The sequence below is a fragment of the Biomphalaria glabrata genome, chromosome 11, assembly GCF_947242115.1.
Source record: "Biomphalaria glabrata chromosome 11, xgBioGlab47.1, whole genome shotgun sequence".
NCBI classification, from domain to species: domain Eukaryota; kingdom Metazoa; phylum Mollusca; class Gastropoda; family Planorbidae; genus Biomphalaria; species Biomphalaria glabrata.
This window is the reverse complement of record NC_074721.1, coordinates 1,348,009-1,375,263: the sequence shown is the minus strand read 5'-3', so window position 1 is coordinate 1,375,263 and position 27,255 is coordinate 1,348,009. Positions and strand designations below refer to the sequence as shown.

Here is a 27,255-nt window from a genome sequence, read left to right as displayed (position 1 = left end):
ATGCCCTTAACACCCTCTCAGGTTTCCCTGACAGATCCGCCTTTCTCCGGTCTGACCCCAACCCAAGCCGACGAACGTCTGGTTCGGTAAGAGATTTAGGTGACGTAACTCTTCCCTCTTTCAATTCAACTTCCATATGCACGCCAGGAGTTACTGCCCGTAGCATCGCATAAATAAATCGAACGCATCCTGCCGCTAGGGGTCGCCTTGCATTGTCTCCTGATTCGTTGTGGGTTCATTCCCCCCCTTGAATGTTAAGATAGCCTTCTTGTACTGTTGGTGCACGCAGAACCAATAAAGGTGACCCCTGCCTCATTGGCCCCCCTTAACTCCCTCGGCACCCCAAAATGCGCCCCACCAAATTCTTTCCATTTGACAACCATGTATATTGCACGCGCTTGCTAATGAAGTATCTTTTAAAACAAATATTTTGGGGGTTTTCGTTGTTCAAGAAACTGTGTTGTTCTGTAGCAGTGGGGTGGTTAGAGGTGGGGCAGATCTTATCTTATAAATAACAGATCTTATCTTATCTTATAAATTACAGATATTATAAGATACTTATGCCCTACTCGTATCCATGAGTCAATCTAGTCATGCATGTCAATCAGTAACTTAAAATCTGCTAAGTCGTTGGTTGTCCTTGTTGATTCTGACAACCCATTCTATGCTCTAATAGCACTATGGAAGAAGGAGCATTTGTACACATTTGACAGCTTATGGAACTAGCAATGTGTCTTTGTGTCGTTCTGAGTATTTTATAGAGCCAAGGCTTGGTTTTTTTTTTTATCGCTATTTTACCTTTTAGTCATCTGTCCTAAAGCGTCTCTAAATTTAGTGATTTTACTAATAGTGTTTCTCTAGTAAAATGTGAATATTATTCGCTATAAATTGCAATGCTCTATTTTACGTCTGTTCTAGTTTCTTTATATATGTTGTTTTTTTTTCAAATGAGGGGTCCCACATAGAGGACGCATATTTTAATATTGACAAATATCAAGCTTCAATAGGATTTTAGTTTGATATTCGTTTTTGATTTGTTAAACAAAAAATTTAAAAATATTTTAAGGATGAATACTTTTATAATGGTTTTGGCTTCTATTCGTGACATGGTGATCAGAGAAGATGCTTGTGGCTTCTGGTTACACGGTTGTGGTTGTCTTGTAGGGTCCAGACAGCTCATCCACTAAAACTTTGTAGGCGTATGATTTTATATTACAACTTGAACAAACCTTTTTAAAAACAAAAATTATTTTTTTTTACAAAGCTTTTCTCAACTTTTTCCATTCTGCACTGTGTATATACAGGGAAATACTCTTTTTTAGGACAACAAATCAATGATCAAGCTGAAATTTCGAACTGTTATATCTTTTACCTTATAAAACAAGAATCAATTTAAAAGTAATTAACTATTGGTAATTAATTATTTCATTTGGCATCTCGAACAAGGGAAAGAAATTGTAATTATAATTGACTAAGGTGATGGTATAAGCTGAATTAGTCCCACTTATAGGTTGTCGTCTGAGTCATAGTGAACATTAAGGTGAAAAAATAGGACGAAACAATAGATAACTATACAGTCTTCCATGTTCATCAGCTCTCAACTAGCAGAGTGGTTACCGTGTTGGCTTGAGAAGCCTGAGAAAGCTTGAGCCATGAGTTCGAATTAAGGTCGTTCCTCCATTTTTTCAAATTTATTTTTATAAATGCTATTTTATTGTTTGTCTAGCTTTATTACAAATTTAATCACATGACTGATCCAAACAAATGGATACAGGTACTCTTAATATAAAACTTTGTTTATTAAAAAAAAAGTATTCTTTTTTTATTGTCTTGTTGCCAAAATATACAGTTTCAATTTCAATGTAGATGTATGTAGAAACGCAGTTATTAAAAAATTAGGACAAATTACAAATGACTTCAAGAACTACCGAAAACACACACGCCCCTGTGTCTCTCAGTCTCCGACCTCCACTCAACTAACATAGATTGTTATCAGCCCCCCCCCCCCTCCCTTTTTTAAAACTTCCTTTCGATTGTCCAGCTCGTGGTTAGATCAGAATCTATTCAGCCAATATAACAGCACACAAACCGAGACCACTCGTCCGTTTAAACCAATACGTCGTTGCCTCGTCACAGTTCTGTACTAGGCGGCAACGAGCTAGTGGTCTTCTACTGCCCACTGGTTGCGACGTCGCAGGTCAGTGTTGAGGCCCCCCTATAACGATTGGTCTCGTGCAGACACACCCCGTAACAGATTCCTTAAAGAATCTTAAGCAAACGAACGATTGATAATAGTTGGCAACGTCACACACACAGACACACAAACCACTTAGTTTTAATTGATTCTTTGAAAGCGAGAAATTTAAAACCGTTTTTACTTTGTGTGGAATTATTAAAATACTTGTTAGAAATGCTCTAGATTTTCACACTAAACACTATTCACTGAGATCTGCTGTTTCTCTACATTTTGACTTTCAATACGTCTACAGAACTAATAAAAAAAAATACAGACATTGTTATTATTTTAAAAAAGTACGTATATTTATGTTTAGGGTAAGATTGGGCAAAAGGCCCCCTCCAAGCTTCTATGGCCTGTTTAAGCTATACAATGTCAGGCTTATTAATTAATTTGTATTCTTCACATTGGACAGGATGCATCGATAGGCTTTCTATTTATAGCTTTTCCTCCATTTTAGAAGAATTTTTATAAACATAAATTTTTATTATTTGAATACGTGGGATTAAAATAAACTGCATCCAACTCAGACATAGCTTTGTATCTCCGTTCTCTCTCTCTCTGTCTCTGTCTGTCTTTACATCTTTATTTCTCAGCTCTCTCTCTCTGACTGTCTCTATACCTTTATTTCTCTCTCTCTCTCTCTCTGTCTTTACATCTTTATTTCTCTCTCTCTCTCTGTCTTTACATCTTTATTTCTCTCTCTCTCTGTCTTTCCATCTTTATTTCTCTCTCTCTCTCTCTCTCTCTCTCTCTGTCTGTCTTTACATCTTTATTTCTCTCTCTCTCTCTCTCTCTGTCTGTCTTTACATCTTTATTTCTCTCTCTCTCTCTCTCTGTCTGTCTTTACATGTTTATTTCTCTCTCTCTCTCTCTGTCTCTACACCTTTATTTCTCTCTCTCTCTCTCTGTCTCTACACCTTTATTTCTCTCTCTCTCTCTGACTGTCTTTACATCTTTATTTCTCTCTCTTTCTCCCAGTCTGGCTTTACCTTCCTCTCGCTGTCTCTCTCTCTCTCTCTCCCTTAATTTTTGCCTCACAAGTTCCATGTCGGTGTATCAAGTTTTAAACCCGCCAATAAACCATCACTCGCTCTATCTCCTCTACCATGTTTATCCTTTCATCACTACAGGGGGCTGGTCCTAATTACCGGCCCTGTAACCACAAAGTAGGCATATTTTATACCCCGAGTATCGTCCCTTGATAAAACCTGTTCACTTCTACTCTCCCCTTGTGTATGTCTCTATTTATACCCATCAGCGTAAGCCAACGTGAGGATATAGACCTACATACATATCAGCCCGTCCAGTAGGAATGTTAATGACTTTTAAAATTTGCACATCTGATATAATAAATTATTTCTCAAATTAAGTTTTTTAAAAAAAAAAGAGTAATAAGATTAAATACACGTATACTACTGTGTTCTCAATTTGTGGTACAATTTAAGCCAATAAAGCCAAAATGTGTAAATATTTAAAATGGTCTGCCTAGAAAGATGAAAGTCTATTTACAACAAGCAAAATTTTTTTAAAAACTTTTTTATATAAAAAAAAAAACAGACAACCAATCGAATGTTAAAATCAGTCATTAGATTTTTACACGTTTTTTTTTTCTCCCAATTTTATAGTCGAATCAAGTTGAAATGTTGCAAAGTTATTCATATTCGATAACAATACATGAATCAATCCAAAGATTAAGCATTTAGTTAATAATTTAGTAATAATTAATACTTTTTGTTTTTATATAGCAGAAAGGGCGCTAAACCCTGTAATTTTTACATAAATGACAGTAATTAGCGGTTCTTTCCCTTATATAAGCTTTGTTTTTTAAAACAGTATTCGTATCCTTTTTACCTGTTTCTTTCTTTTAATGAGCTCCTTCAAAACATTAAATTCAGAATACAGCACTACTTGACAAGCCATAAGTATAACACCATATTCTTACAAAACCACTTAAGTAACGTAGCCACACCGTAATAGTGTGTACATATACTGATATAACTGAACAACTGATCTGTCCTATATTTGTAACTGTATTTCTACTTTTACATATATTATTTGACTACAAAGATATAAAGTACTTAATGACTTATTACAACTTATAAACCCGCAACAACTCTAGGAACGAGGCTAACTCATTCCCCCCCCCCCTTTTTTTTCAATTAATATTTTTTAAAACCGTCTTGTCTAGAATCCCATAAACTTTTATTCTTAATACTATTATTAGCTATGACTTACTAGAACTTGAGGTATGCGATTAGTTTTCTTGACCTCTTGTTCTGATTGTTTAATTATAACTGCCAGACTGAGGGCCAAAAGCAAAATCAGAACCACCCTCGTAAGAGATAAGTTATTCGCGGATGACGCAGCGGTGGCGCACACACATAAGAAGAACTTCAGTCACTTATGTCCCGCTTCTCTCAGGCCTGTACAGAATATGGCTTGACTATTAGCACGAAGAAAACAAACGTTATGGGACCACCTGCTACAGCACCACCCTCCATCCTCATAGACGATAACAAGCTGGACGCCGTAAATAAATTCTGCTATCTTGGATCTACAATTCAAGATGACCTGTCTCTAGAAGAGGAGATTAAAAAAAACGCATGTGGAAGGCTGCCTCGACCTTAGCTAGACTCAGACCAAGAGTTAGGGAAAACCAGAAGCTCACTACAGTGATCAAAATGGAAGTCTACAAGGCATGCGTTATGAGTACACTATTGAGTGGCAGTGAATCATGGACCACCTACGCAAAGCAAGAGAGAAAACTGAACTCATTCCATTTGAGATGTCTCCGTAGGATCTTGAAAATCACATGGAAAGAAAAAGTGTGCAATACTGAGATCCTTGCGCGATCAGGTATTCCCAGCATCTTTACAGCCTTCAGACAACGCCGCTTGCGCTGGCTTGGACATGTTCGCCGGATGGAGGACAATCGCATCCCGAAAGTCATCCTCTACGCACAACTCGCGACTGGCTCAAGAAAAATTGGTCGCTCCCCACCTCCGTTACATAAATGTAATAAAACGGGACCTCAAATCAGAGAACATCGATACTGACCATTTGGAACACAGCTCTAGACCGCACCAGATGGAGAGAGACAGTGACCAAGAAAGCTATGGACAGTGAAAGAACATGGGCCTCAGCTCTGGCAGAAAAACGGACAATGCGAAAAATGGCCAGCTCCTCTACCACCGAAGCGAAAGCCACCTTAAACAGCGATATTTGTGGACGGGAGTGTCTCTCCAAAATAGGGCACCACAGCCACATGAAAAAGTGTACTGCGAGATGAACCATAGCCGTTCTAAGACTGAAGGAGGTCAATTAACCTGACCCTCGTTTCTAGAAAGAAGTAGAATGAGGTAACATTATTGATTCGTGATACTGGCCACATGACACATTGGGACATAGAATCAGATGACCTTTACATCTTTTGCCCCATAGATCGCAAGGTCTGGGAGGGGAACTTTATTTTACATTTTGTATGGTCTGCATGTGTGATCCAGCTTCCAGCATCCATGCAAAGTTTGAATACATCTAGGCCCAAGAAAGAAAAACCAAATCTTCCTCTTCCTTTCCCATATTCCAATGACAATTAAACATCTTTAGACTTTTATTTTAGACCCGCTTAAGTTTATTACTGTTTTTATGATAGGGAGTCCGGGCTAAACTGTACCAGCGAGGGCGCTGCATACGCCCCAAAACACATTACTGCTACTGCTAACACTGGTACAGGCCGGGGCTAATTGCTGTGGCGTCGTCTTTGTTGTGACACCTAACCAGCGCCCTTATTAACATTGATTTACTTACTCCGAGCAGGGACTGGGGTGGGCTGGGCTATCCACCAAGTGCAAAGAGCGCTGTGATTTGCGAGAGTATGGTGGCGTAGACCTGTTTTTTTTTGAGGGGGGGGGGGGAGAGGAAGGGTGTGGGGCAATGTCTTGGACCCAACTTAGTCCTCACCTGGTCACGTGATTCATACGAAGATTTATCTTTTGATAATCTGTTCGATGATAGAGTCGGAGAGAGAGAGAGAGAGAGAGAGAGAGGGAGATATCTCACGATGACTCTCATTAGATATTCTGATATTATTTATGTGGGAGTTTTGGTGGTAGATAAATTTGGCTCACAATTCAAATTTATGATGTGTGTATATGCTTAATGCCCAACCGACTTACGATTCTTTATATCCATTTATTTGGCGCTATTGCTGTTGTCTATGCTTAATTTTTAACCAATGTTTGACTATTAGCTAGTATTTATAATCCTCTATTTGGCACTTTTAGTATTTTGACGGTTAAAGGAAATCCAACGCACCTATAACTCAACATGTAATCTTTAATACTCTTAACTGCAGTTTGTGTTTTTGCTTCTAATGTTTCCTATTGTGATATATTTTGTTTCCAAATATTTTTTTAGAACGATGTATACATATAATATCGCTTAAGTGTAGACATCAGTTATTCTGCAGATTATCTGGATTTTGCACAGATTAAATGGCAGAGGTTCTCAAATTATTTTTTTTTTAGTTCAGAGACTGCTTTACAAGCCATAGGATATTAGCGGACCCTAATGAGGGCCTAATGCAGTCTGATTTGACAGCCCAAATCATATATTTCTAAAGCCGCTGACCTAATCAAACTCTCTGCATCTGTGTATGCTTTTTGGCTATGTGCTTTTAGTAATGCTAATAGCCCTAGTGCTATTAGAGCATGGAATGGGTTGCCTGAGCTAGCCAGGAAAACCAGTGACTTGGCAGAATTTAAGTCATTGGTTAATATGCACGACTAGATGCATGACGCGTAGGACGTAGTCATCTTCTTTTTTGAAGTAACGTCTGTATTATATAAGATAAGATAAGATAATGAGACCTCAAATCAGTGAACATCAATACTGACCATTGGGAAGACATAGCTCTAGACCGCACCAGACGGAGAGAGACTGTGACCAAGAAAGATATGGACAGCGAAAAAAAACATGGACCTCAGCTCTGGAAGAAAAGCGTGCAGTGCGGAAGATGGCCAGCTCCCTATCACCGAAGCGAAAGCCACCTTAACCTTGTTAATGTCCAAGGGCTGAGGCGAAGGCTCTTCGAGCCCTAAGTTTGAAAAAAAAAACCTATTTGGACGCCTAACAGTAAAAAAAAAAAAAAAACCTGTGGGAACACAGTTCTGTTTGAGACCCGAGTCAATGCCTATGTAAAGCATTGCTGTTTCCAATGCCTTCGGCCCCCGACGCATGCTTGGCTGCACATGGCCGAAGGCCGAGGACACCGGGAGCCTCCGCCATTTTCCTTCATTGTACCAAGCTAACCGTGGGGGACTCGCCATTTATGTAAAGGTCCCTTTGAGGAACGGCGCATGGATGTGTGACAGGTTTGTGGGGACTTTTTTACAACCCCGCCCGTGCAAGAGGTGGACTCTCGTCTACCCGTGGGCATCCCCACAGGAGTTATGTTTCGCCATTCATTTAGCCTAACTACCCCCTCAAGTAACCGTTTCCACCCAGGTGCCCCGAAAAGGCAGAACAGCGTACCCGGGGCCACCTAAACCTGCGATATTTGTGGACGGGAATGTGTTAATTTGTCTGAGATTGGATACATGCATGAAAGTAAGTGAATGGAGCCCGGTTGCTTGTCTGGTTAATTTTCTGAGATTGGATGGAGTCTTGTCATGAGGAGGTATCAACTGACAACGTCATAACTTTTTGTCAGTCTAGTTCAGGGGTTCTCAACCTGTGGATTGCGACCCCCTTAGGGGTCGATTTGCCGATTTGCCAGGGGTCGCCTAAGACCATCGAAAATATGGATTGTTTTTGTCTATTCTTCTATTGCTGTGTGGATGGGGGTCGCGGCAGAGTGAGGATTGTAAAAAAGGGGGTCGCCGAGCTTAAAATGTTGAGAACCGCTGATTTAGTTGAATATAGGGTCTCCTGTGTCTCTGATTTACTATAACACGTTTAATACTGCCGTGCCATGCTTGTGTATGAGCCACTGGGTGGCCACCACTGATGTCTAGATGTATTTATAGATCTATAGATCTGTATCTTTTAGATGACTTGTTCTTTTTTTTAAAGGTTATATCAACTCTGTCTGTCTGTCTTTTTTGTCTGTCTGGTAAAAAGATTGTACACGTTATTTCTTCCACACCCATTCTCGGACTAAGCTTACACTTTAAACATTTATTGTACCTAACAAAACATGAATAAATTTTAAAATGTACCAGTCAATTAATTATTGGTAATTATTTTGTATGATATCCAATACGTGAAATAACATTTATATTCCTAAGAGACTGCAATTTTTTAATTTCTGGATATTTAGGGCGCCTCTGAGTTCACCCAGCTCTAATGGGTACCGGTCATGAGTAGGGGAAAACTAAACCTGGTTGATCGTTGTGTTAGCCACATCACACCCTCGTTAACCACGGGACAAAGAAACAGATGACCTTTACTTGATCTTCCGTATACTTCGAAAGGTCTTAAAGGGAAATAGGGACTATTGAGAGATATAGTTGTAAGTGTGGAGTCCTTTCCTTTAGATATTTTTTTTTAACAAGATTTTAAAAAATCTTTTGCTTGTTTTCCAAATGTGAAAACCTCTGTGTGTGTGTGTGTGTTCTCACAGTTTTGTGTCGTGGAAGACACAAACACAATAGATGTGGCTAGTTCTCTGTTCTACATTCTATTGTACGGAACGATGGAGCTGCAAACGAATATGTTCCTCTTTTTCTGCAGGGACGGAATCAGGAAGAGTAAATCAGTGTGACACTATTCACTTCAGTCCGGCAGTCCTTCCTGTCTCTGAGTTAATTACTCCCTGGTCCACGGTGGCAGTTCGGATTTAAGGGCTCTGCCAAGCCCCCTCCCCCTCCCCCTCTTCCAGGCCCCAAACTTGTTGATCTGTATCTTTTCTTTCTCGTATCTTCTTTATCCATCCATCCTCTCTCTCTCTCTCTCTCTCTCTCTCTCTCTCTCTTCTCTCTCTCTCTCTCTCTCTCTCTCTCTCTCTCTTTCTCTCTCTCTCTCTTCTCTCTCTCTCTCTCCAATGTGATATCAGTTTTCGGATATTCCAACGATTATTTTGTGAACCAGGCTGCACAATTGTTTTATAGGGTGTGACTGATCCCCGCACAGAGGCGGCACTCCAGGTGTGATTGGGTACAGAGGGCAAAAGAGTACATTATTTATTACTTCTGATTCAAGTCACTCCCCCCGCCCCACTTTCTCGAAAAATAAAAAATTGGTTAATGGTTAAACTCTTCGAAATTCCCAATCAAACAATTCTAGCTTTTTTTTTTTTGTTGTTTTCGTAAAAGTCTGAAAATGTTGTAGTTTTGTTTCTATAAAATTCTTAAATGTTGTCTTTTTTTTTTAATTTGAAAATGTTTAGGTTTAGTTTTTGTAAAGTCTGAACATATTGTTGTTTAGTTTCAGTAAAAGTCTGAACATGTTGTTGTTTAGTTTCAGTAAAAGTCTGAACATATTGTTGTTTAGTTTCAGTAAAAGTCTGAACATATTGTTGTTTAGTTTCAGTAAAAGTCTGAACATATTGTTGTTTAGTTTCAGTAAAAGTCTGAACATATTGTTGTTTAGTTTCAGTAAAAGTCTGAACATATTGTTGTTTAGTTTCAGTAAAAGTCTGAACATATTGTTGTTTAGTTTCAGTAAAAGTCTGAACATATTGTTGTTTAGTTTCAGTAAAAGTCTGAACATATTGTTGTTTAGTTTTCAGTAAAAGTCTGAACATATTGTTGTTTAGTTTCAGTAAAAGTCTGAACATATTGTTGTTTAGTTTTCAGTAAAAGTCTGAACATATTGTTGTTTAGTTTCAGTAAAAGTCTGAACATATTGTTGTTTAGTTTTCAGTAAAAGTCTGAACATATTGTTGTTTAGTTTCAGTAAAAGTCTGAACATATTGTTGTTTAGTTTCAGTAAAAGTCTGAACATATTGTTGTTTAGTTTCAGTAAAAGTCTGAACATATTGTTGTTTAGTTTCAGTAAAAGTCTGAACATATTGTTGTTTAGTTTCAGTAAAAGTCTGAACATATTGTTGTTTAGTTTCAGTAAAAGTCTGAACATATTGTTGTTTAGTTTCAGTAAAAGTCTGAACATATTGTTATTTAGTTTCAGTAAAAGTCTGAACATATTGTAGTTTAGTTTCGGTAAAAGTCTGAACATATTGTTGTTTAGTTTCAGTAAAAGTCTGAACATATTGTTGTTTAGTTTCAGTAAAAGTCTGAACATATTGTAGTTTAGTTTCGGTAAAAGTCTGAACATATTGTTGTTTAGTTTCAGTAAAAGTCTGAACATATTGTAGTTTAGTTTCGGTAAAAGTCTGAACATATTGTTGTTTAGTTTCAGTAAAAGTCTGAACATATTGTTGTTTAGTTTCAGTAAAAGTCTGAACATATTGTTGTTTAGTTTCAGTAAAAGTCTGAACATATTGTTGTTTAGTTTCAGTAAAAGTCTGAACATATGGTTGTTTAGTTTCAGTAAAAGTCTGAACATATTGTTGTTTAGTTTCAGTAAAAGTCTGAACATATTGTTGTTTAGTTTCAGTAAAAGTCTGAACATATTGTTGTTTAGTTTCAGTAAAAGTCTGAACATATTGTTGTTTAGTTTCAGTAAAAGTCTGAACATATTGTTGTTTAGTTTCAGTAAAAGTCTAAACATATTGTTGTTTAGTTTCTGTAAAAGTCTGAACATATTGTTGTTTAGTTTCAGTAAAAGTCTGAACATATTGTTTAGTTTCAGTAAAAGTCTGAAAATATTGTTTAGTTTCAGTAAAAGTCTGAAAATATTGTTTAGTTTCAGTAAAAGTCTGAAATGTTGTAGTTTAGTTTTTGTAAAAGTCTGAAATGTTGTAGTTTAGTTTCTGTAAAAGTCTGAAATGTTGTGGTTTAGTTTTTGTAAAAGTCTGAAATGTTGTAGTTTAGTTTCTGTAAAAGTCTGAAATGTTGTAGTTTAGTTTCTGTAAAAGTCTGAAATGTTGTTGTTTAGTTTCTGTAAAAGTCTGAAATGTTGTAGTTTAGTTTCTGTAAAAGTCTGAAAATATTGTTTAGTTTCAGTAAAAGTCTGAAAATATTGTTTAGTTTCAGTAAAAGTCTGAAATGTTGTAGTTTAGTTTTTGTAAAAGTCTGAAATGTTGTAGTTTAGTTTCTGTAAAAGTCTGAAATGTTGTTGTTTAGTTTTTGTAAAAGTCTGAAATGTTGTAGTTTAGTTTCTGTAAAAGTCTGAAATGTTGTAGTTTAGTTTCTGTAAAAGTCTGAAATGTTGTTGTTTAGTTTCTGTAAAAGTCTGAAATGTTGTAGTTTAGTTTCTGTAAAAGTCTGAAATGTTGTAGTTTAGTTTCTGTAAAAGTCTGAAATGTTGTAGCTTTGTTGTAAAAGAAAATGCTACATTTAAAAACAAAGATTTAAAAAAAATTTTTTTTTTTTTTTTTAACCATAAGATCAGTAATGCAAATACTACGGTCCGAGGGCTAGATCCAATCCGGTATTGTAAAACATGACTGACTGTCAAGAGTCATCCTTCACGGTACAGTGGAGGAAGCAAGAACATCGCCCAGAGAAAAAGCTGGCTGGACAACGTACAACAGCGGTTCTCAACCTTTTAAGCTCGGCGACCCCTTTTTGCAATCCACTACACTGCCGCGACCTCCCCACCCACACACACATAGCAATAGAAATCCATTTTTTCGATGGTCTTTGGTGACCCCTGGCTAATCGTCAATCGACCCCCTTGATATCGCGACCCACAGGTTGAGAACCCCTGACGTACAAGAATCAACCGGCCTTTCTCTTGATATGATGTTAAGTACAGCTGAGCTGCTGCTTACTATCGTAAAAAACGCAATCTTAAAATCCACAAGTTGAGAACCCCTGACGTACCAGAATGAACCGGCCTTTCTCTTGATATGATGTTAAGTACAGCTGAGCTGCTGCTTACTATCGTAAAAAAAACGCAAGCTTAAAATCTATGGCCATATAACAAGGTCTTCGGGGCCCGCAAAGGCCTTCCTTCAGGGAACAGTACCAGAAAAAAAGGAGGCAGACAAGAGACAGAGATGGGATGACAACATAAAAGAATGGAAGGGCCTGCCATTGAAAGAGGTTCTAACTAAGGCAAAAGACAGGGATGGAGAAACACGGTTGACGAATCTTGCATGGTGCCCCAACAGTCCAACAGACTAAGGGATAGGTAAGGGTAAAAAAAAAATACCGCTGATGACCGAGAAAGGGAGGAGGGACGATATTTTATGTCAATTATTCATATCATTCATTAGTTATCAAGAGTATATCAATCGTTGCTACAAAGGGAGTGTCGTTATTTGGCTGGCGGTGGAAAAGAAAAGATTGTTAAAAAATATTATATTTTCTTGTTACTTTTTAACATTTTTTAAACGTGACATTCAAAGTCAGATTTATGATTCTGAAGTATGTTATAAATTTAGAAAAACATTAGAAATGATTGGCGGAATGCCAGAAACCGTTATATGATGTTTTTGACCAGTGGTCATTTCAATAACTAAAAAAAAGATACAAAGAGAAAAACCCTTAACCTGTCGGTCGTTAAATTCTCCCACCCCCAGGTGTTGTCATAGCTATGACCACCACGCTGACCGACACAAAAAGCCTCTGGCCTCGGAGATTAGCAATAAAATAAAATGTTATTCTTAAAGTTAAGGGGAGGTAACAGATAATGCGTTACCGAAACATAGTTATCGTCCCCTAGTTGTAGTAAAGAACTTCAAGGGTCTTTTTCGTTTCACAGAATGTTTCGGAAATGTGTTGTTTCCAGAGGCGGCCTGTGTGTTAAGCTTGGCCCGGGCATTTCTATACAATCCGGCCCACAAATTGTATATCGTATGATGGACATCCAATTGTAGGTCTACCTGTCCTCAAAATCATTCTGTTAAGTTAAATAATGTATCAATAACTGAACACATGCATACAATGAACTCCATCTATAGAAGAAATATAGGCCTTATATTGCCCTTTAAAAGGATGGAGTCTACTAGTAGCATGGTCTACGGATAAAATCTATTGCAATACTCTGGACAATGTGTTAGATTAAATTAGTATTACACTGTAGAATCTGTAAAAAGTTTGTATTTTTAACACGACGCTCAGTCGGCCCCTATTACCAGAGAATTGTATAAAACCTTTAATAATGTAATACGTTCTATAGTGGCATTGATGAGGCCCCTTGGCGGCCCTACCGGCCCATTTGGGTACCGGCCCACCGGGCATATGCCCAAATGCCCATATAGTCAGTCCGCCCTTAATTGTTTCGAAAACACATTGTTCCTTGTTTAAAACATAAGTTGTTATTTTTGTAAGAATGTACGCATCTGAGTGTTTGCGTGTTTGTGTGTGTGTGTGTGTGTGTGTGTGTGTGTGTGTGTGTGTGTGTACTTTCCCTGGCTGATCATGGTCACCATTTATTACTAATGTCTAGTACATTGATTTTATCTCATTTCAACTTGATTTTGTCAATATCATAATAAAAGTTACTAGTCGACCGGCGGCGTAGCATATGCCACTATTTTGCAGGGCCGGCCTTAGGCCACTGCGACAGCAGTGGGCCCCGCACTTTCATAGGACACGCACTTTCATAGGTGTATAAATTATTAAATTAGACCATTTTATAACTTATAACAGATTTCCCGCGGACTCCAGTCGATTAACCAGGAGACCCTGGAAATCTCCTGAAATTGCAAAATATACGAAAAAGTCCTGGAAATATCAGGAAATTATTAAAATCTTTTGAAAACTCCTACAAATCTCCTGAAATGTATGGACAAAAATTGTCTTTTTTGGGGTGTCATTCAATAGGGAAAACGCCAATCTTACCCGCGATTAAAAAAAAAAGGCATTATGCAATACCCTTAATTGTGGAATCTAGTGAAAGAAGCTTCTCAAACTAATGAAGAATTATTTGAGGTCAACAATGCTCGTATATAGATTGAAACAATTGGTTATTCTTGCTATTGAGCGTGATCTATGTAGGAAATAAATTTCGTGGGATAACTATATCCGCAGAAATAAAACAGTGATCTTTCCTTTACTTCTTCTTCTCGTCTTGAGGAAAGAAGAGAATTGTATATATAGATAGTTACTGCGTTCATTAGCTTGTCCTATTTTCCCGCTCAAAACACGTGTTTTTTTTTTGTTGTTTTTTTAAAGGAAACCTCAGAATTTGCGCTATTCAGTCTTAGCTTTATCATCATAGGAATCCTTGCGCCTTAGGCCTCTTTTCTTTGCCTCTTTTTTGGGCTTTATGTGCCTCTTTTATGGGCCATCTTGCCTCTTTTGTGGGCTTTTTTTTATTTTTTTATATGTTTTTATTTGTAAGTTCTCATAATTCACAAGTATTAAATCATAAACAATTGAAAAGTGATTAACCTAACAATATAATAATAGTAATAGAATTATTATTTAATATCAAAGACATACTATTTTAAAATTAAAGTCAACGTGGATAGTACACTATAAAATGTAAATATTTTAAAAATGTCTATCTTTAAAACATGTTGTAAAAATGGTTTGTATTTATATGCATTTAGTATACATATTTGCCTCTGCAAATACTGTGTATACTGTATGACGTCACTACACGCAAGGCTCGTGTAGTAATTCTGTGCGTAGAAAAGAATGAATAAAATGCAAAAACGAATTTGTTTTCTAATACAAACTCTTAATTTTCTCTTATTATACGGATCCCTACCCAAACTTGGCCCCGCGAAATCCGTTTCGCATAGGGCCCCACAATGGTTAAGTCCGGGCCTGCTATTTAGTATCGGGTGAATACAGAGTAGATTACTTGTTCTCTTTCCATAACTTCTCGGTCACAATGGTTAAGTCCGGCCCTGCTATTTAGTGATGGGTGAATACTACTTGTTCTCCCCCCCCCCCCCTTTTTTTTTTCGCCTCTAAAATTACGTGGGGTAACTCAAGTCCGTCCGACTTGCGGAAATAAAAGAGTGATCTTTCCATTACTTGGTGTCCAAACTCTTGAGCCATGAAGAGAATTATATATTTATATAGATAGATATTTAGGTTTTGTTCACATGGTGAAGTTATTCAAGCAATAAGTTTTATTAGTTTAGATACATTACGATTACTACGGTTTAGTTGTCTACCAGCAGTGTGGCGCTACAAGTCAACCACCGGTAACAACAGATATCTACATGGAAAATCGTTTCAAAGTATAAATCCTGACTCTACCCAGAATTCCTCTTCTTACTTATCGTCTGCCCAAAAAAAAAAAAAATTCTCTCTTTTTATTTTTTAATAATCGGCCTCCGTGCAACGGTTTTATCAGCTCCCCGTTTAAACGTAAGATGTATGAGAAATTAATGACAACTCCACACAGATAGGCACCCTTTGATCTTGCGTGGCGCCCTAGCCTACTCCCCCTATACTTCATAAAACTAGTTTCTGTCTTAAATCTAAATCATCTTTCCTTTTTCTTTTCCCTATAACGATGTGTATATTTTAAAAAGAAAAATATGGTGGAAGTTATTGAATAAGCTAAATATCTCCCCCTCCCCCAAAATCTCTTACACACACACACACAATTAAACACACACACACACATAATTACACTCACACACACAAACTGATTCTAGAGGGGCAATAAATCTTTCTATATTAAAGTTGATCTATATGTGAGATGCGTGATGTATGGAAACCCATTTACAAAATTGGAAAGTGTTTAAACGCCCCGCTTGAATCGTCCAGATTTATGTTTCAACCATATGTGTTTGGGGCGCTGCGTGTCGTGTGTGCATTCGTAGCCAAAGTATCAACTAGTGCACCAAATAAATGCACAAGCAAAATCTCTCTCTCTCTCTCTCTCTCTCTCTCTCTCTCTCTCTCTCTCTCTATCTCCACACACACACACACACACACACACAGAGAGAGAGAGAGAGAGAGAGAGACAGACAGACAGACAGACAGACACTTACACAGACACATGCATACACTCATATATCGGTTCAAGATAATTGAAGGCCCTAGGCCAGGGGTTCTCAACCTGTGGATCGCTGCCCCCTTTGGGGGGGGGGGTCGAATGAACATTAGCGAGGGGTCACCTAAGACCATCAGAAAATTGATATTTTGGTGGGGGGAGGGCTTTTTTTCAATCGGAAGTTTTTTTTTTACATATATTTTTTGGGTGTCTGTAACGTGTTGTAACAAGCATGTTTGTACTATAGTCGATATACATTTGTATTTTGGATGACTTACGATTGGAAAATTATTCAGATTGTATTATTATTAAACAAATTATGAAACGATCGCCAAGTATCATTAAAATAAAAAGTGGGAATAACAAACATAGATCTAAGAACACTGGCATCTAGCCAGGGGATACGAACACTTTAAGTGAATGTATCATCAATGAAAGTAGACGTGATTTTTATTGGTAGTCTCTTCTTTTCTTTTCTTTTTTTTTTTTTTATTGTTATTCGAAAACATTTGTTGCGGACCACATCTTCGTTGTTGCAGTATACTTTTTTCAACAACCTGAAATTACTGTCCAGCAAATGCGTCGTAACGCCATTGCGGAACTAAACATTTCTATGGAGAAGATGTAATCACATACTGAAGAAAAATTAACACTAACTAAATCACATTTACTGATTAACCTAAGCCAATGAACGAAAAAGATTTTATGGCTGGGGGGGTCGCCGTCTAGTTTAAAATTGTATTAGGGGGTCGCGGAGCTAAAACGGTCGAGAACCTCTGCCCTAGGGCCGCCCTAAGAGAAGTGATTAGTTGCCCCCCCCCCCCAAAAATAAATAAATAAATAAATAAACAATGAAAAAAAAAAATAAAATCACGTAATGTATTGATAACGTGACGATATTGAAATCCATCAATATGTTTTCGGTATGTTCCAATTGCTAATTGAAGATGGCCATAAGGCCTAGATCTTTCCAATCGAAGCCGATATGCTGACTCTCCTCCTGCATTGCTTGAACCTGCATTTTCCTTGACCCATGTTCATGACTTTTTCCTGCTAATTAGCCGATTCGTTGACCACTCCTTGTAAAGCTTTTCATTTGCCCTTTGATGCAGCAGACTTGAAATTACGTCTGGACATTTTCACCAGAAGGCCTTCTAACAATAAAACCTAAACTTTTGCTAATAACCTTCGAGTCGAGGTAAAAACTTAGAGCGAGTCTATCAGACGTAGAGAGATAGATCTTTGCAATGGATCCAAGTTTCACTGCTTTTCTCAACAAAATTTTTTTAAAATCCTATGCTAGGCCCTCACCAATCTGAGTTCTAGTTTGCCTGTGCCTAAGACCGGTAATATATCTTTGTTGTTCGTGTGTGTCTTCGTGTATAAAAGTAGTTGAACAGTAAATAGAGTATACCATTTCAATTATGTTCATTTTGACAATTTTCTTGTGCTACATAAAACAGAATTTCCTGAAATTAATACCTTAAGAAATAGATGCCTGGTCGTGTGGTAAGCGCTCTGGACAGTTATCTTGATGGTCCCTGTTCAAACCCTGCTCGCCGCCTTTCCCCGTCATCATGAGGGAGGTTTGGGCTCCTCTTCATTTCTGAAGGAACTTCTATAACACCTCTATCATTGTGTCTTTCTGAGGAACTTCTGTAACACCTCTATCATTGTGTCTTTCTGATGAACTTCTGTAACACCTCTATCATTGTGTCTTTCTTAGTATTTCATGAAGTTTTGTTTTTCTATTTGTAAATTATGGTTTAGTGTTTTATGTATTATAGCTACTTTACCTTTTAGTCATCTGTCCTGAAGTGCCTTCAAGTTTAGTGATTCTACTTATGGAGTTACTCTAATCAAATGTGATTGTTATAAATCTCACTGTTCTATTTTGCGTCTGTTCTAGTTTCTTTATGTTTTTAGCGGCCCCCGAAAAGGGGAATAGACGCTATTAGTTTTGTGTGGTCTGTCCGTCCTTCCGTCCCGTTTAGATCTGGTAAACTAGAAAAAAGAGTGAAAATCCGACATCATAATATTTTAGACCCATTTTTACAACTATTCACTATTAATAGTACAAACACCGGAGGTGAGGGTGAATGATATTTACAATATTTTTTTTACACATTTATGCAATGGTTTTAGATTTTTTGTCCAAAAAATATTTTTTTAAAACTTTGTATTGCTACGTTAAGTAAATTCTGTCCTACTAATTACTACCTTTACAAAAAAAAAAGTTTTTTAAAAGAGAAAAAATCTATTTAGTATTGCATTTAAGTGGGAAATACTTTAAAACAACAATTGTTTTTTTTTTTTATATCTAGTGAACTGCCGCGTGGCATAGTCACAGGCATACACAGAAAGAAAGGTCTTTTTTTGTTTTGTTTTCTTTTTGTCTTTAGGCTTAATAAAATAATTAGATCGGTTAGGCCTGGTTCAAATCTTACTTCACTGTTACCTATCCCTTGGTCTGCTGGACCGCTGGGGCACCACACAAGATCTGTTAACCTTTTTTTCCCATTCTTCTCTGTCATTTGCATTGGATAGAATTTGATTCTGTTATTGTTTCTGAAAATATTGAAACCTGCCTTTTTACCTGCCTAGGTGGACCACTTCGGGGGCCGATTTTGAGTTTGTGTTTCCACAATTGTGCACACCGCTAATTATCTCCAATAAAGTTGTGATTTGAAAACCACAATAGAAACTCAAAAGTGAAACAACCAACAGAAAAAAAAGGTAAAAAGGATCAAATGTTTCCTATTTTTGTATTTTTGTAAAGTAGGGCACGTGACGTCACACATACACAGAATACTACTTGATTCAAACTCACAGCCTCTTGTGCTATATGCTAAAACAACTAATCTCACAGCCACTCACCCACTTTCTGAAACAAAACCTTGGAGCCTTTATTTTTATTTTTAGTTCCCCAGTCTCTCCCACCCCCCATCTTGTTCTCTTTGATTTGAGAGTGTGTGTGTATGTGTGTGTGTGTGTGTGTGTAAGCTTGACTTCTCTAAGGACGATTAAGGTGAAGTCGCCCCTGAAACTTGCCTACACCAGAGGTAGACCTCATCTGGGCGCACGTCTTTTCCTTTATTGTTAAGCAGGGGTGTACGTACACTAGGGTTGGTTGATTTGTATTCCATTCTACTCGATTCACTTCATGTAACGTATTTTTGGTCACGGCTATTTTGGTCTAAAAGATTTTTTATTTTCTATTTCCAGCTTTTTCTCACTCTTTGACTTCTTTTGATTCTTAATGTTTCTTTTTTTTTTTTTTTCTACACCTGCGGGCGCAATACGCCGTGGCGCCAGGCACCCAACTAGCGTGAACCAGGGAGCAACTGTGGTGGCATTTCAAAGCGATTGTTCCCCTTTGATGAGAAGACAGGACTTGGACAGTTGTAGACAAGTTAGTCTTGCGTCATCATGGGAGGGGGGCGATTGACTGTGTCCACTGAGGTTGGATTTTTTGAAATCATATCGCTCGTCACACTTGGGGTAGCAAGGGGGAGATGGTGGAGCCCTGGTCGTCCGCGGCGTGTTGGTCGCTGAGTGATATATTGACTCTGGCCCAGGAGGTAGACTTGTGTTGTGTGTTGTTAGATCCAGAATTTATGACAAATCTACATGGAGCTTACAGATGTTTCTGTTATCACTATAACCACAGATTGTTTTAACTTATTTCATTGCCAAGTTTGTCAATCGATTCTACAGGGGTGTATAAAGAGTTACATATCTTTTTAGTTTAATCATGGAAAATGTAGTTATTATTGTAGTGACCGAAACAATCCGTTAGAGTTTAAAAAAGGAGAGATGTCTTCATTTAAATATTACAAGTGGAGAAAACTCATGATCAGTTGTAGAGGTCTTTTGGATTGTAGAGTTTAATTAGGTTGCAGCGGTCAATTAGGTTGAGAGGTTCAGTTAGGTTGTAGAGGTTCAGTTAGGTTGTAGAGGTTCAGTTAGGTTGTAGAGGTTCAGTTAGGTTGTAGATGTCAAATAGCAATGCTACCTATAAATTGATACTAATAAAAAGGCTTGCCTTCGAATCTGAAGATTATTGAGAAGCACATAAATTTACGTCGCTACGCAGCCCCATCTGCGACCTACATATTTTGCCACAATCAGCGCAGTCATAACCATTGTCCGCCAATTGTCGACTTTCTCTATTCGCCTTCTACGTATGTCCTCAAAATTGGATGTTCATTTGGCGTGTCTCCGCGACCTAAGAAAGTGATCTCCAGCTGTTTCGTACGGAAACTGCCTACTGCCAGAGGCTCTCTTCTGTGTCAGCTAAAGCAAGTTGGCGCCTAAGCTGGCATTTAAAGCGTTTCCGTGGGTCAACTCTCTTACGCCGACCATCTTTAAACTCACTAAAAAAGAAAAGGCTATGTCATGCGGTCATCCCCCGTAAAGGATACCGTCCCAGATACGTGCTGTGTCCTGTTGATTTATACGAAGCCCCCATAAACAGTCCATACTGGCTTTTGATATTTATATTTCGGTCTTGCCATCGTATGTCCATGACGCAAATATCTTTACCGTTTTCTGTATAGTACCTATGTCTCAGATTCAAATAGTAAGATTGAGTTAAACCAACGCTTGGTAGATACTGATTTATGAAGGCAGGCGTATCTATATAAACTGTCACACTCTCGCTTTGTAAAATGTAAAATGTTTGACATGTTTCGGATGTTCCTTCAGAGTTGAAGATAATTACTTCCTAGTCCAAACCTCCCGCAGGAAGACGGGGGATGGGAGCGGGCAGGGTTTGAACCCGGGACAATGGATAAATCTGAACGACAGTCCAGCGCGCAAACCGCACGACCAGGCAGCCATCCCATATATATTTGGAGGCGTCCAAAAAGCACGGCTAGCTTTCGCTAGACGGTAAATAACTTAAAAGTGATTTTCCATTTAATAGCGTACCTCTCAGACATGTAAAGTGGTCCACCACATTTAATACCGTACCTCTCAGACATGTAAAGTGGTCCACCACATTTAATACCGTACCTCTCAGACATGTAAAGTGGTCCACCACATTTAATACCGTACCTCTCAGACATGTAAAGTGGTCCACCACATTTAATACCGTACCTCTCAGACATGTAAAGTGGTCCACCACATTTAATACCGTACCTCTCAGACATGTAAAGTGGTCCACCACATTTTAAAATTGTCGATTTACACCTCCCCACCCCCAATGATACTAATGATAAAGTCACAGTAAGTTGTCAGGGCTCACATTATACGCTTGTCTCTTGTTCTTGTGTATCTTTACTTGGGCTCACTAGGGTTTTTCACTTATACGAACAAATATTACTTGATTCTTTAATTCTTCCATTCTTAAATATTACAACTAAGAATAATTATACTTCAATACACATTAACTCCAACTCCAGATCTTATAGAACAGTGATGCCCAACATAAATCGACCTGCGGGCCATTTTAATTTCCGACACCGGTGTCGCGGGCCATATAAAGGAAAGGTACAAAAACGAAATGAAATTGACCTGAAACTATTTGATTAGAAACCTGTGGATCTAGCACTTACATTCATTAATGGGATATTATCTTTTTTTTTTCATGCGTCAGAAAACGGCTTCATTTCTGTACTAAAAATATGAGCAACATTACAGCTAGCTTTACCAACGACTCATATTCTTGTCTCTTTTTGGTAAATATTAACACTAATCTTCCAATCTCTAGACTTTGTTTAACAATCTTTTTATTCGAATGACATCAAATTTGTTTTATAATGCCGTTTATATGCGTTTCTTTTTTTTTAAACAGCCACACTTTATAAACAACTCAAATATATTGGCTTATCATCATGTTCTACCAAAAAGTAAAGGTCTTTCCACTTTTTTAATTTTTGTGGTAACTTCTACATCAAGAGATCAATCTCAAACGCACAAATGTTAAAGGTCATGATAACAATCAATCGGAGAAAAATATAGGGCCCTAACGTAGGTAAAGAGACATTTTTCAACCTTTTCTTTAGGAGGGGGAAGTAGCAGATTTTCTACACTTTGTGCAGACATTTCGGTGGGCCGGATGGAACCACGTCGCGGGCCGGATCTGGCCCGCGGGCCGTATTTTGGGCATCACTGTTATAGAATATAACAATGATATTTTAATATCCAATATAGCTCAAATAATGCACAATAAATATTAATATTAATAATACAAACACCAGTCCAGGAAGTAAACGTCCAACCTTCCTGGACCGGGAGCAAGACCTCACTAACTTAACAGTCTCTCGCACATCCAAAGAAGACTTAATCATTCAGATCACAACAAGTGCAATGCTATTCACATTCACAACCAGGGGATATAACAATCATACCAAAATATCAAAGTAACATTCATTCTTGCCAAACCTCCCCCTGATATAAGTGTGATTAAAAAAAAAAAAAAACAGAAAAATTTACCACACTTGTCGACGTTTTGTACCATTTTCTAAAAAATAAAAAAATATATATGGAATCCTTGACAGATGAATGGGGGGCATGGAGGCTTAGGCCTTAGGTGTAAAGTGGCTTCCGAAATAAGCGTTCTGTAGAATAAAAATCTAAATATCTTCCAGTATTGTAGGCCATATAATTCAGTTATGAACTCAAAATATGTCCAAAGTTTATAATAGATGTTTTGTACTTCCTAAGTTACAGCATAGACATATACGAAGAACAGATATTATTATCAGTGATATTGAACCACAACACAACCAAAGCACGTAGGCGAAGAGTGTACAAAGAGAGATAACCCAAAGAAATACAAAACTACGAAACTAAGAAATGAAACTGATTATGCCCCTTAATAGGAATAGTCCCATGAAGACATTTCCTGTAGAATTCTAAATAAGAAAAAGACTGACACATATTGTCGATCGCGGCCTGTGTAGTTGTCAGTCAGTTACGTCAGACTGCCTAGTTTTTTTTTTCCAGAGCTATATGTTCCCAGTTGAAGTTCATCTCAGATGCCAGTCATTATCACAGATTATACGTGTGGCTGCCTGGTAGTGTATTATTCACGCTGTACGTTCGATCTTCTCGATGCCTAACCCACCCTTGTCGTCCTGCGGGAGGTTTTCAATATGATGTATATTAATTTTCAACTATGAATAAACATCCGAAACAAGCAAAGCCCATTTTTTAAAAATTAATTTAACTAACTTAACTCTTTTTCTCCTAACTGACGATACCAGCGTTGATTCTACCAGAATGTGGTAAATAATTACGGAGAGAAAGAGTGAAAAAAAAATTGGGGGGGGGGGGGGATAATTAATTGACAAAATTATTTAGAAGCCTACTGTTGAGCTTTCTTTTTCTGTAAAAGAACTTACATGCCTTCTCTCTTTCCCTTTCAGAAGAGTGTCCAACCTCTTTTACCAAACATTCACTGCTCTTTTAGCTTTACGGATTTTCAGTAATTCCTGGCATCTCTCTCATATAGTAAAAACATCAACGATTTCTCTGATGAGGTATTTTACAGATTTGGCATGCGTCGTTACATCCCCTTTATTTTGTCAAAGTATGAATTGTCTTTCTTGAAAACACATCCTATTACACTTGAGCTCACATCTAGCAGTGGCGTAACTTGGAATTGGCCATCGTTTGAGGGCCTGGGGGGGACTGACCTCTTTTGGGGCCTCTGCATTTTGCGTAACATTTAATATTTAATCTAAAAAAATAAACCCACTCATTAGGGGGCTCCCGTCAAGTGCTGGCAGGGGGAGGGGGGGGAATTCTCCACATAGGCTAATCAGTTCAAAGCATATTACATCTAATATATTTGTCATAACCGAGAGCCCTCAGTTACGGTTAAGTAAGATAAGTTACAGAGAAAACGAATTTGCGATGTCGCGAAGTGGGCCACTGCTGTCAATCAAAACAAGAACGGAGCGGTACAAAAACTCGTGCGTACCTCACTCGGTCAGACTCTATCACCGCCACTCATTGATCAGGGAACATGAAATGCACCAAGATACCTGTGTGTAGTCGCTGAATGAACTCTCTATGTTGTCTGTTGTATCTATGTGTATTTTTCTGTTGTGTTGTCTTTATATGAGAAACGAGTCCTGGTAATCACAACAAATTTCCGTAAGGATCAATAAAGCAGTCTTAGTCTTAGTCTTAGCCTTAATTTAAAAAAAAATTAATTTAGTCCCTCCAAGTATTAATTATTAATAATCTTCAACTCCATGAATAATAATGATGCTTTAATACTTTAATAATATCCGATAAAGCACAAATAATGACCATCCATCCATCCATCCCACTGGCGCTACAGCCAATGGAAGGCTCTGTCCTGCTTCAACACATCCCTCCATTCAGATCTCTCCTGGGCCTTTCTTCTCCACGCCCTAACCCCCAAGCTGCTTCAGATCTGCTTTCACATCATCAATCCATCGCATTCGGGGTCTGCCGTTGGGTCACCTGCCTTTTGGTTTTTGCTTATATACAATTTTCGCTCCTCTTTCATCAACTTTAATAAATATTAATACGAAACCCCCAGTCCAGTAGCGACCGTCCAACCTTCCTGGACCTGGGAACAAGACCTCACTAGCTAACACACTCTCTCGCACATTCAACGAAGACTATACCATTCAGTTCACAACAAGTGCAACACTATTCACACTTCTGGTTTAGGTGTACTTCAACAAGGGGATATCACTATCATAACAAAATATTAAAGTAACATATTCATTCTCGCCATACCTCCCCCTGACTTAAGCTAATCGAAAAGTGTAACGAAAATCAATAAATTAATCCTGAAAATGACTTCATTCTACGTACACACATTGTCTCTAAGTACATTCATTGTTCCTAGTCTTCACCTTACTCCTCCCCCCCCCCCCCCACACCTTTTTTTTTATTAAGTTGTTATTCTCTTAAATACTAATCAAAGGGAAATAACCTCGTTAAATATTTTCAAATTAATCCTAAACGTTTTATTGTTGTTATTTCCCTTTAAATCAACAGTTTCATAAGATTTGACTAAATGATTAATTGTGCATACTAGGAAGCGGGGTGGCTGAGTGTGAAAGCGCTTGGATTCCGAAACGAGGGGTCCAGGTTTCGAATACTGGATTTTAAATTTAGCGATCTTTAGGGCGCCTCAGCTCTAATGGGCACCTGACATAAGTTGGGGTATATTATAGGCGGTAGGTCGTTGTGCTGGCAACATGACACCCTCGATAACCATGGGCCACAGAGACAGATGACCCTTACATCATCTGCCCTATAGATCTGAAAGGGAGCTCCCCTATGTACAAACTAACCTCAACAGAGACTGTTTCAATCAATAAATCATAACTTTTATTCAGTAAAGAGAGAACTGTCCAAAAGCCAAACTTCGTTATATTATTCTAAGTGCAAAGCAATACAAAAACACATCCTGTTAGCTCAAAGTCTCTAGCGTAACTGTTTCTATTTCCGTTACGATTCTATTTCAATAGTTCTTATATATTGTAGTCTCATTATTAGCCTTCCGCGTACGTACCAACTTATATACTTATATATTACAGTTACGTGCGCATGTTAGTGTAAATGTGGAATGGTGCGAATGCGTGTTGAACAGGTTGAACAAGTTGAACAAGTTGAACAGGTTGAATAGGTTAAACAAGTTGAACAGGTTGAACAGGTTGAACAAGCTGAACAAGTTGAACAGGTTGAACAAGTTGAACAGGTTGAACAAGTTAAACAAGTTGAACAGGTTGAACAGGTTGAACAAGTTGAACAGGTTGAACAAGTTGAACAGGTTGAACAGGTTGAACAGGTTGAACAAGCTGAACAAGTTGAACAGGTTGAACAAGTTGAACAGGTTGAACAAGTTGAACAAGTTGAACAGGTTGAACAAGTTGAACAAGTTGAACAGGTTGAACAAGTTGAAATGGTTTAACAAGCTGAACAAGTTGAACAAGTTGAACAGGTTGAACAAGTTGAACAGGTTGAACAGGTTGAACAAGTTGAACAGGTTGAACAAGTTAAACAAGTTGAACAGGTTGAACAGGTTGAACAGGTTGAACAAGCTGAACAAGTTGAACAGGTTGAACAAGTTGAACAGGTTGAACAAGTTGAACAAGTTGAACAGGTTGAACAAGTTGAACAAGTTGAACAGGTTGAACAAGTTGAAATGGTTGAACAAGTTGAACAAGTTGAACAAGTTGAACAAGTTGAACAAGCTGAACAAGTTGAAATGGTTGAACAAGCTGAACAAGTTGAACAAGTTGAACAGGTTGAACAAGTTGAACAAGTTGAACAGGTTGAACAAGTTGAACAGGTTGAACAAGTTAAACAAGTTGAACAGGTTGAACAGGTTGAACAAGTTGAACAGGTTGAACAAGTTGAACAGGTTGAACAGGTTGAACAGGTTGAACAGGTTGAACAAGCTGAACAAGTTGAACAGGTTGAACAAGTTGAACAGGTTGAACAAGTTGAACAAGTTGAACAGGTTGAACAAGTTGAACAAGTTGAACAGGTTGAACAAGTTGAAATGGTTGAACAAGCTGAACAAGTTGAACAAGTTGAACAAGTTGAACAAGCTGAACAAGTTGAACAGGTTGAACAAGTTGAACAGGTTGAACAAGTTGAACAGGTTGAACAAGTTGAACAGGTTGAACAGGTTGAACAAGTTGAACAAGTTGAACAGGTTGAACAAGTTGAACAGGTTGAACAGGTTGAACAGGTTGAACAGGTTGAACAAGTTGAACAGGTTGAACAAGTTGAACAAGTTGAACAGGTTGAACAAGTTGAACAAATGGAGGAATAGAAACGGAACAGTGTTTATAGTGTTCATGAAGATTAAATTAAATTAATTATAAACTCTGACGTTGACGCTTTGTGTTGATATATTGTTAAAAGAGTCTCTTCATATAACGAAACTTAACAATTACAGTGTTATGGGCTAATCTAATCTGACTTCGACTATGTATCATTTATTACTTAACATTAGCCACAGAACATTACAAAATAGAAATATACTCGATAACAACATTCAGTTTTTATAAAATGAGACTTTATTAACCACTGGGAAATCC

The 27,255-nt window shown here is 37.9% G+C and overlaps 1 protein-coding gene across 1 annotated transcript; it reads left to right on the top strand.

The window, feature by feature from the left end:
• LOC129921709 (homeobox-like protein HDP1) lies at window positions 1-27,033 on the top strand. Its single transcript, XM_056004239.1, has 2 exons — window positions 1-86; window positions 25,797-27,033. Exons 1-2 carry the CDS (start codon window positions 1-3, stop codon window positions 27,031-27,033), a joined length of 1,323 nt encoding a protein of 440 aa, XP_055860214.1.
• Window positions 27,034-27,255: the final 222 nt, after the last annotated feature.

Bases quoted from the DNA above. Each gene is read 5' to 3' on its own strand.
- LOC129921709 (XM_056004239.1), top strand. From the start codon at position 1: ATGCCCTTAACACCCTCTCAGGTTTCCCTGACAGATCCGCCTTTCTCC. The intron at 87-25,796 runs GTAAGAGATTTA...CGTGTTGAACAG, and splicing joins GCCGACGAACGTCTGGTTCG to GTTGAACAAGTTGAACAAGT.